Source organism: Dasypus novemcinctus, chromosome 12, assembly GCF_030445035.2.
Source record: "Dasypus novemcinctus isolate mDasNov1 chromosome 12, mDasNov1.1.hap2, whole genome shotgun sequence".
NCBI classification, from domain to species: domain Eukaryota; kingdom Metazoa; phylum Chordata; class Mammalia; order Cingulata; family Dasypodidae; genus Dasypus; species Dasypus novemcinctus.
In genome coordinates, this window is record NC_080684.1 from 31749950 (window position 1) to 31760276 (window position 10327).

A 10327-nucleotide genomic window follows, 5' to 3' on the forward strand; every position below is an offset into this window, starting at 1 on the left:
ACAGGGGTTCGGCTGGTCTGAACCTTCAGGGCCCACTGGGTCCCTATAACTCCAGCCCTGCCCCGGAAAACTGAGCCGGGCCTGGCATGTGTAAAGAGATACGGGTAGGGGGGAGGGCAGGGCAGGTTATTTTGGGAGGTAAGAGGGGAAGGGACCATGTGAAATCCAGGCTAGGGAAAGGCTGCCCAGGAGAGGAGGCATGTGAAAGTTGAGGCTGAGGAAGAGAGGAGAAGATGATCACAGGGTCACCAGAGAACCAGGCATAAATCTGTAGGAAACTTGACAGTTGCTCATTTAAGGCTAAAGATACAGACCTCAGGGCCCTGCGCCTCCCCCAGCACTCCCAGTTGCTTCTCCTTTCCACCCCTGTTCCTTCTCTCCCCTTCTCCTTCTCAGAAGATGCACCCAGCCCAGGCCCTTCCCAATGCCCCAGCAACTCCCCTCCCTCTGCCCACTTCCCACCCCTACCTCCAGCTCCTGGGACTGTGCCCACCCCTTCCTATGAATAGCCTTCTATCTTCCTCACTTACTAGTATTGGCTGACATCTTGGTTCCCAAACCAAGCAAGTAAGTTCTGCACACAGTCTAACTTCCATCCCTTCAGTTACAGCATGTCATTTTCATTATTCTGCCTAAAGTAGAACTGGAAACCAACTCTATCTGTAAACAAGCCACACACTGCCGAAGCAGTTTTCCCTCTCCAAGCCCCAGCATTCTCTCCTTTGCAAGCCTTTCACCTACTTTACAATCCCCATGATCCCCATAATTTAGCAAGCAGAAAGAGAAATCTATTTCACAAGCATTACTGGCAACCCACCCCCATTACCCCTTCTGCTGAGTCCCAGATGGTGCTCTCCCTGAGCCCTCCGCCCGCTGCCATCAGCGCTTCAGCAGAGCGCTCCGGCCTCTGCAGACCCTTTAAGGTCTTATGATACAACTCCCTGCCCGCGTACGAACACAGGATGGGTACTCGCATCCCGCCTTTCTTCTCCCCACCCCAAGTTCTCACCTCCGCTCTACTGTCTTCCTCTTAAGGGAAAGTTTCCCTGCATGTCTAACCTTAATCTCTCTTGCTGCTTGCCTAAATCCCCTTTCCTTCTTTTCTGTATAAACCCCTTTAAGATCATAAACGAAAGCCTCCTCTCGCGTTTTCCGCAAACCCCCCCCGCCCCGCCTCCCGCAAGCGCCCCTAAAATCTGCCCTAGCTCGGAGAAGTTCTACGTAGCCGCTCGCCACCCCTACTCCCTGCCCAAAACTCCGAGGAAACCTGAGCACCCGCTGGGGCGGAGAACGCCCCAGATCAGGCCACGCCCCGGCTCTCCCGCCCGCGGGCGGCGACCCCCCCCGCCCCCGCCCCCAGCCACGGGCGCAGCCACGACGGGGTTAAGGTTCCAGGCTGGGGGAGGTGGAAGGGGCAGGAGAGGCGGCTGCGGAGCCAATCGGCGCCGGCAGGGTTCCCGAGCCGCGCGCGCGGAGCGCGGAGCCGGAGCCGCGAGCCGGGAGCCGAGCGAGCCGCGCCGGGGCCGGGGCCGGGGCCGGGGCCGGGACGAGGCCGAGAGCGAGCGCGGCGCCCCAGCCCCGACTCCGCCGCCGCTTCCCACCGCCGCGCGCGCGAGCGGCCGCCGGCCCAGCCATGGAGCAGGACGGCAGCCCCCGCAAGATCCAGTTCACGGTCCCGCTGCTGGAGCCGCACCTTGACCCCGAGGCGGCCGAGCAGGTGCGGAGCAGGGCGGGGCGGCAGGGGGCTCGCCCGGCAGAGGACGGGGCGCCCCAGCACCGGGGGGGCCCGGGATCCCCGCCCAGCCCTCCCTTGCGACGCGCCCCTTCGGGGGCGGCCGGGCCCGGCTGGGGGGTCCTCCACCCCCTCCCCCACCAGCGGGGCCACCGCGCCCCGGGATCTGGGCTTCTGGGAGCCGGAGAGAAGGAAGCAGCGCCCCTGCTCCTGCCTGTCCCCGCGAGAGTCGCTCTCGACGCCCCCCCCCCAGCCTGGGGGAGGGGCCGGTCTAAGGACACGACCCCTCCCCCCGTTCGTCAGTCTTCCATCTCCCACCCTGTCGGCCCCCGCCTGAGTTTCCGAGCCGGGTGGGGGAACTGAGGGGTCCTGGCAGCGGTGCGGGCGGGAGGAAGGAGGGGCAGGTAGTGGAGGGGGCCCTAGGAAGAGGAGAAGCAGCTGGCCCCGACCCCCCTAGACCGGGACCCGTCATTTGGAGTGATGACAGCAGCGGCTGAAGAAAACCCAGAGGACTGGGGTTTGGAAGAGGGGTTCGGTGGGCGGGTGGGCTGAGGCGCCCTTCTCCTGTGAGCGCAGACACATGGGTTCTGATTCCCAACTCCTGCCCTTTGGAGCGAGGCGCGGGGTGAGATGGCGAGAGCGACACTGAGGAGCCCGAGGCAGGGGCTTTTTAGGGTGCAGGGTCCAAGATGAGCGGGAGGCAAGGGAAGAGCAGTGGGAGCGCCTTGGCCGAAGGGGTGGGAGTCCGCGCCCTGGCCCAGCCTCCTGGCCTGGCCTATTTTTAGCTCAGAGCAGCCTGGCAGAGGCGGACAGTGTGTGAGAGTGTGTGTGAGCAAGTGTGCGTCTCAGCGAGCGTGAGCATGTGTGTGGAGAGGGCGGCCACCCGTGGTCACCTCACTACACCTGTTCGCCAACTATTTGCTCATTTGCTCATTGTTCCGTCTCTTTTTGTATTCTGTATCCACTGGCCCAGACACCCCCATTCCTAAAGAATATCCGTTTCCCACCAGTACAGTTTTCTATTTCCCCCAAGCAGCTGTAAAGGATCTGGCGGGCCCTCCCCACCTATGAAAACTTTGTGACCTCCTGGGGTGGGCTGCAGAGGGGGTTCTTGTTGTTGCTCTGGCTCTTTGGTAGAATAAGGTCTGGATGTGAAGGGAAAAGGTGGGTACGCTCTCTCTAGAACCTCAGATTCCCAAAGTGGGGGTTAGGGGTTAGGTACCTGTGTCACCATCCTCTCCCTGAGCTGAGCTCATTTCAAGACCTCTAAAGTCTGACAGCAAGAGGGACTGCGGCGAGACCTCAGACCTCCTGGGGAGGAGGAGGGAGAGCCACCAGCACGGGGAGAGTTCCCTTGGGGTGAGGGGAAAGGCTGTTATGCCTGGAGGCAGGGGACTGGCTATGACAACCTCAGGCCCAGGAAAGAGGGCCCAAGGGGGGCGCCGTCGAGGTTGGGGGTAAGTTTCCAAGCAGACCTGCTTGCCACTGGCAGAGACGGGTCTCGCTGCCTAACACCCACATCTGTGTGGTTTTAGAGGAGGCGGGGGACGTTGTGTATCGAAGGAGCGGGTAGATCAGCTGGTTCAGGGCTGGGGGGGCAGGGGAGGAATATGAGGCAGCGCTCGGGGGCTGAAGGGAGAAAGAGAGCTGGGCCTTTGGCTTGCTTTTCTCTAATCTTCAGAAATCTTTGACTGACTCCTGGGCCTGAAATTCCACCTGCAGTCTAACCTCAGCACTTTCCGCTGTGGTGCCAAGTGGGTAGGCAGAGCTCCAGGTGTGGCAGGAGCTCCTAACCCAGACGAGACCGGAAGGTGGACGAAGTTGGAAGGTCTGAGTGATGGAGCACAGAGTGGCAGGGGATGGAGAGGCGTCCACAGCCACCCCGTCCTTGCCATGACTGGTTTGAAAATAAATCAGAGTGAAGGCTCCGGATGTCCTTAGAGCTAGGATTTGGGGGTAGGCACAAGAAAAAGAAGAGATACCATCTACTAACACCCTGGTTCAGGTGCCTGGTAAGTGCTTCATGAAGTCTGACTTTACTCCCTCTTACTGCAGGACATCACAGTTCTCAGGAACTCTGAGTGCTCAGAAATCTTGTCCAAGGCAAAAAAAAAAAAAAAGGGGGGGGGGAGGGAGGTTTTAAGGAAGGGAACCTGTCAAAGGTCACAGAGTCCAGCTGCCCTCTCAAAGCCCCTTTCTGTCATACTTGCAGTCTCCTTCACAGGCTCCCAATGTTATCTGAACCCACTCACCCCCACCCCGCCCTCTCCCTCCCTCCTCCACAATCCCCCCTAAGGAAGGGAATGGAAAGGAAGGGTCCTCTCCTAGTAAAAAGATGCCCCTGCCCACATACATGAAACACACATGCCACCCCCCAACGCCCAGCCCATTTGCACCACGAATAGCCAGAATTGACACCCAGCCGATGTTTGTGCAGATTCATGTACACACACACACACACACATACATACATACACACGGCTAGTACTGACAGGAACCTTGAAATGCCACCAAAAACAGGTATCACTGGATCCTCCTGGGAACGCAATGCCCTACCCCCACATACCTCCATTCCATGTATCCCATTGCTTCTCTAGGGAGAGTCCCCCTCTCAGACTCAGATAAGCCCCTCTTGCTGGAGCTGGTGCACGCTTGGTCCTATCTCACCACATCCCCAATGGTGCTGACTTTAAACAGTGAAGCTGGGGATTTGATCATCTGGTCACCCCACTCGTCTGAGCCCTAGATCATTTCCTTTCCCAGCCCCACTAGCCTTTCCTTTCCACTCCTGCTCTGGAGGGAGCTGCAGGGGCTTGAACCCTTCCATTCCCCTCACTCCCAAGCCTCTGAATTCCTCCAGGGAAAAGATAAAAACCACACATCCGAGACTGACTTCAACAACAATCGACTTTATTGGCAGCATGGTAAAAAGAACAGCAGCGGGGAAAGGAGTTTTAGAGGCCTAGCAGCCAATCGGCCCTTATAAGTTAATTTCTTAGGATGGGACCTGGACCCCAGGCGAAGATTTTTCAGCTAAGCTTTAGGCCCTGCCCAGGGTCCTACCCAGGTCTCCGCCTTGTATCATCTTTGCCATGACAAAGATTTCCCCAGGCTCCATTTCCTGACAAATCTGAAAAGCAGTGGGTCCAAAGATGGAGAGGGCACTAGGGATAGAGGGGTGCAGGTAAGGGAGACGCACGTTCTGACCTTTCTTGTCCGTGCTGCCCCCCCAGGCTGGCGGGGTGAGGGGAGGCTCTCCACAGGTGCTGGCCCACAAAAGGTTAATATCTGTTGAGGTGGTGGGCTAGGAGGCTGAGGGAGAGCCCTGCGCCCTCTCGGGTTATTTCTGACCATTGATCCAGGATGGACGGAAGGACAGCAGGCCAGAGATCGATGCATTAGAGCAGACTTAGCTGCTGAGATAGAAAGCTGGGGCCGAGACCAAAGAGAGATGGGGGGACAGAGCGGGGGGATGGGGGCTACGGGGAGTAGGGGTGGTCTTCTGAGCCCTTGGAGACATACTCCACAGGAGGGGGGCAGTGGCCCCGGGATGCTCACCCTGAGACAGTGGGTCCAGTAGAGCACAGGCATTTCTGGGGGTGTGTTAAGCGGACCAGCCTGGATTATGTTGCCGAGTGGTGTCGGGTGGGGCTGCAAAGTAGTGACCGAGATGCTTCCATGTACCCTTGACCGCCTTTCTCTTTCTCTCTCCCAGATTCGGAGGCGCCGCCCCACCCCTGCCACGCTCGTGCTGACCAGTGACCAGTCATCCCCAGGTAGCCTAAGGAATGGGTCGCTGAAGGGAGTGGGGGCTGCTCCAGACAGCCGGGTCCCAGTGAGAGAAGGTGGGTGGCAGACAGAAAAAGGTCAGACCTGAGGAGTCAGAAATTTCCTCCATTCTGGAGAGGGAAAGTGGTGGCTGGAGCAGCGGGACGATTTCCTTTGCTTTTAGAAGTGCTAGGAAGGGGAGGGAGACCACCTGGTTCTTAAGCCCCCCCCAGGAATTGGGGTGGTCAACTGAGTGCTGGTTGCTGCGGCAACAGCCTTCGAGGTTTCTCCAGCAACAGAGAGGCTGCTGCCCCCACCCCCAGAGGCAGTGACAGCTGTGAGGGGGAGGGACCGCCGCCGTCAGCTCTCTTCATGGCCCCCAGAGGGAAGAGAAAGGTTAGAAACAGCTCAGGAGGCAGCTGGGATCCTGGTCACCATCAAGGTCTGGGGAGAGAATCAAGCCTTGGGGAATGTCAGGGGAGCCGCGGTGGTCGGGCTAAGAAGCTAGCCTGGAAGTCAGCATGCCTCGGTCTCCAGCTCCCCCCAACTGCTGGGAATGACTCTCACTTCCTGGACTCTGTGCAGGGTGAATTCGCTCCTCTCTGTCCAGTGTTTCCTGCTGTGCAGGATTCTATTGTGGACACTGGTTTGGGAGAATAGTTGGAAAGAGGAGGAGGGAGGCAAAGGGACAGCAAACCTCGCGCATAGGCACTTCAGGTCTGACACAAGCACGCCGAGGCAGAGGGACCACAGCCCTCCAGATCCAGGATGGGACGTGCCAGGGGTCAGGCGGGTCGGCAGAGCCGGCGGGGAGCTAGGGAGAGCAGAGGACTGGGCAGCCACCTGGGCCAGCTGCTGGGGGAGGGGGGAGGGACCGGAGCAGGAGGGAGGTGGAGGCAGAGTCCCCTCCCCGTGGGAAGTCAGCTCTGTGGGGACCCAGGGTTTCCTGCCCTCGCCACCTTCTCCTTTCGCTGTTCCCCTCAGAGGTAGATGAAGACCGGATCCCCAACCCACATCTCAAGGTGAGCTGGCCCCGCCCACCCCACGTACCTGAGAACCCGGACTCCTTAGAGGATTGTTCCCAGGACCCCCATCCCATCTGGGGGGCCTTTTGACTCCCCCTCCCCTGCTCACCCCCCTCAGTGCGCACGAATGGATACGAGGACACATCCCCGCTCCCACATGTGCAGTCTCCTCACTCACCCTTGTGGGAGGCGCCGCAGAAGTAGTTCTCATCCCCCACTTGCCCGAGCCCACGCCAACCCCCCCCCCCCATCTCTGATCCAAAAGCATGGCAGGGCAGGGGCGGTGGGGCGAAGGGCGCCCACCTGTGCTCTGTGTCCCTCCCAGTCCACTCTGGCAATGTCTCCACGGCAACGGAAGAAGGTGACAAGGACCACGCCCACCATGAAAGGTTCGGAAGACCCTACCTCCCCTTTCCCCTCCGCGCCCGGGGCTGGGGGATACTCCTCAGCACCCGGGTGAAGAGATCCTTGGGAGGTCGTTAGACCTGCCTCTAGGAAAGTGGCGTTGTTGGACCAACTGGGGTTTGAAGTCCGGCTCTGCCACTGATGCTGCGTGGCCTTGGAGAAACGGCTAACCTCCTGCGCCCCAAAGCCTGCCTCACCGCAGCCAGTAAATAAAAGAGTGTGTGTGAGCTCACCCCGCGCTTTGCCTAGCGCACAGAAGGTACTCTGATATTTCTTGAATCTAAATTGAGTCTTTTCTCCTGCCCCCAGGGGAGGCCGTGTATCCCAGCAAGTTCAGAATATCTTGTTTTCCAAGGCTCTTCCCCTACCCCTCCCTTTTTTCAGTCCTGTTTTAGGCCCTCCTTATCGCCCACCTAAAGACCCCTCCTTGTTCTGATCTCAATGGGTGGGAACGTCAGTTACGCACCAGGTGACATGTGAGGACCCTGTAGTGGGGCGGTTGAGTTTGGGGGTCCACAGAAGACCCTGGGCAGGCAGGCCCAGCGCTCCCTCCCTGTCTCTATGCTCCAGAGCTGCAGATGATGGTTGAACATCACCTGGGGCAACAGCAGCAGGGAGAAGAGCCTGAGGGAGCGGCTGAGAGCACGGGGACCCAGGAGTCCTGTCCGCCTGGGATGGCAGGCGCAGAAGCGGAGTCAAGGCTGAGCACCTCCGGGAGGGCACAGAGTACGTCTGGGCTGGGGAGGGCCCCGGGGCAGCCTGTCATCAGCACAGGAGGAAGCAGGCCTGGCCCACGGGGAGGGGCCTGGAGGCTGGAAGAGGTCCAGCAGTCGCCAGAAACTACCTTGAGGATATGGGTATATTTGTGTGTATTGCATGTATTTGCATATTTGCATCTCTTCGCCTTTCCTTACAAAGTGACACCAACCCCGCCCAATTTGGGCCTCAGAGTCACGGGCTAGAATCCCGGCTCTGTGTCACTTGACCAATGAGAGGCCTTGAGCAACTTAACCTCAGTGTATAAAATGACAGTGATGACACTTATTTCACTGGGTTGTTTGTGAAAATTAAACGAGACTGGTTCTTCGCACTGTAGCTGACATAAAGAAAGCATGCAGTCAATGGTAGGCGGTGGTGGAGGTGGTGGTATGGTGCTTAATAAACGCCCACAGTCCTTTGGCCTAGATGTGTTTCAGAATTCAGGATTTTAGGAAGGTGATATATTTGCTGTACACTACATAATACTCCCAGTGGAACACCCTATAATCAAACACAGTGTTTCTGCAATTAAATGAATGGTCCCACTAAGGGGGCTAAAGAAAATCTATAAATAGCCGCATATCAGTTCAGGTCAGGTTTAGCCACACATTGTGTGTGTACCCAATTTTTTAAAAAAGAAAACAAATTTTTTGAGGGTTTTGTTTTGGATTTCTGATTCCAGATTTTAAAAAATAATAATGAACCTATAGCAATGCTATCAGAGGAAACCCTGCCGCTCTTGCCCGATTGTTCCAAGATTGGTTTGGGGTCCCTCTCAGGAGTCATTGGGGTGTAGGGTGAGTGAACGGAAGCAGCTCCCTCTCTCCAAGGCCTCCGTGAATGCTGCGTCTTCCTTCCCCGTCCGTTTTCCCCCTCCTTAGAGCCTGCAGGATCCATCCCTCAGACTCAGAAGAGTGGCAGTGCCGAGCCCAGCACAGAGGAGCCCTCCACTCGAGTACCATCACTGGATTTCCAGGGAGCCGCCTCGGTGAGAGCCCACCGGGGACAGCACTGCCAGGTTTCAGGAGAAGAGCTGCGTGGCTAGGGGCCAGGGGCGTGGATCTGATGTCAGAGGACAGGGGAACAAAGGATCAAGTTTCAGTCTCTGAAAGTCTAGGTGATAAGAGGACTATGTCTCCTCTGATGGGCAAAAAGAAATGGGATGAAGCTGCAGCAGAAGAGCATGAGGTTAGACTTTGTACAGAACTTCTGGCTTCCGGGATGGGTGACGGAAGCAAGCTATGGATTTTCCAAAAAAGAGCATTTGGAACCCAAAGGGAGATCCTCACCTGCCTAGGCAAGTGAGCAGCGGCCCTGCCTGGAGGTAGAGACATTGACGAAATAACCTTCTGAGTTTTGATTGCGCAGTCCTCAGTCCCCCTGCATAGACTAGACAAGGGGGTGGAGAGTGATATCAGAAATCAGAGCAACCTCCTGAGACATGATGCTTGACAAATGGGACATTTGGGCAGACCAGCCAGAGAAGGGCAAGATGACCCTTAGAGAGAGACCTCCAGCCTCTCACTTGCCTTCTCTTTCTGCCCCCTTTCCCCATAACAGGTCTGAGAGTGAAGCAGGTATCCTGGAAACAAGGCTGCAGTTTGGGGACGCATGGACACTGGATTTGTTTCTTATTTCTTCACTTTTGGGGGAAAATCTCTTGTTTTTAAAAAGTGATAAATTTGGTGTTAGGTGCTTGGCACTTTCCTTCTTTCCCAACTTGGAGACTCCAGTCTTCCTCCTCTCTTGTCCTGCCTTCTCTATAGTCCCCCACTCTCCTTCCCATCTGGGAAAGAAGAAGTAGGGGGGCTGGGCAGGAGCCTTGAAAAGGGAATTCTTCCCTTAACCCTGCCTTTACTTGCTGCAGAAAGAGAGAGGGGAATTAGGTGGGCAGCCTAGCTTCCAGGGTGCCACGGAGGAAGGATGGCCGTCGGTTCTCTTTTTCTTCCGGAGGAAGCGAAGTGACCACCTGGCAGGCTGCAGTGCAGTTGAAAGACTTGGAGCTTGGAGACCCTGCCCTGCCCACCAGTGACTGTTCTGCGGTGCCATCTGCTGAACAAAAGCAGTACTGCACCTGGCCCTTGGCCCAAGGGGAGGGGGGAGGTTTCGTCTTGCGTGGATCCTTTGCCTGCCCTCTACAGCCTGAGCTGCCTTCCTTTTGGATTCCAAAGCTTTGGGACATGTTCCCTGGTCCAGCTGTGAGGAGACCACCTCCCCTTATTCCCGGTCCAGGAGCTCACTCCAATAGTACAAATGGACTGAGATCCCGGTGGCCATTAAAGAAGAGGCCCTTGCTGGGCATTGGAAGGGTCTTCTCTCCCCCTTGTCCTGGACACCGAGAGGCCGGGGTAAAAGAACCCAAGCATCGGTGAAGACACTTCCTCAGACCTTACGGCCAGGCCTCTCCTGCTCCTTGCTTTTGATTGTTCCAGGTGGTGGAGGGGCGGGCGTAGGACAGGGAAAGAAGAGCCGAGCCTCGGAAGTGTAAGGTCCCGCTTCTGCTGTGCACCTGCTGTGTGCCCCGGGCAAGGCCTCTTCTCCCTGGGCCTCCCCTGCCCACCTCTGGATCAGGGAGAACCCCTCCCCACGAGCTGATCAAGCTTGAGAGAGAAAGAGTGCCTGAAGGCGCAGGGCCCTT

At 57.5% G+C, this 10327-nt stretch overlaps 1 protein-coding gene across 1 annotated transcript; it reads left to right on the top strand.

Moving 5' to 3' along the window:
* The first annotated feature begins 1482 nt into the window (after positions 1 to 1482).
* PPP1R1A (protein phosphatase 1 regulatory inhibitor subunit 1A) lies at positions 1483 to 9384 on the top strand. The gene is made up of 7 exons (XM_004462701.5): positions 1483 to 1717; positions 5448 to 5508; positions 6485 to 6522; positions 6851 to 6914; positions 7501 to 7656; positions 8571 to 8677; positions 9250 to 9384. Exons 1-7 carry the CDS (start codon positions 1634 to 1636, stop codon positions 9253 to 9255), a joined length of 516 nt encoding a protein of 171 aa, XP_004462758.2. The 5' UTR covers positions 1483 to 1633; the 3' UTR covers positions 9256 to 9384.
* Positions 9385 to 10327: the final 943 nt, after the last annotated feature.

Bases quoted from the DNA above. Each gene is read 5' to 3' on its own strand.
- PPP1R1A (XM_004462701.5), top strand. From the start codon at position 1,634: ATGGAGCAGGACGGCAGCCCCCGCAAGATCCAGTTCACGGTCCCGCTG. The intron at 1,718-5,447 runs GTGCGGAGCAGG...TCTCTCTCCCAG, and splicing joins ACCCCGAGGCGGCCGAGCAG to ATTCGGAGGCGCCGCCCCAC. The intron at 7,657-8,570 runs GTACGTCTGGGC...CCCCCTCCTTAG, and splicing joins CACCTCCGGGAGGGCACAGA to AGCCTGCAGGATCCATCCCT.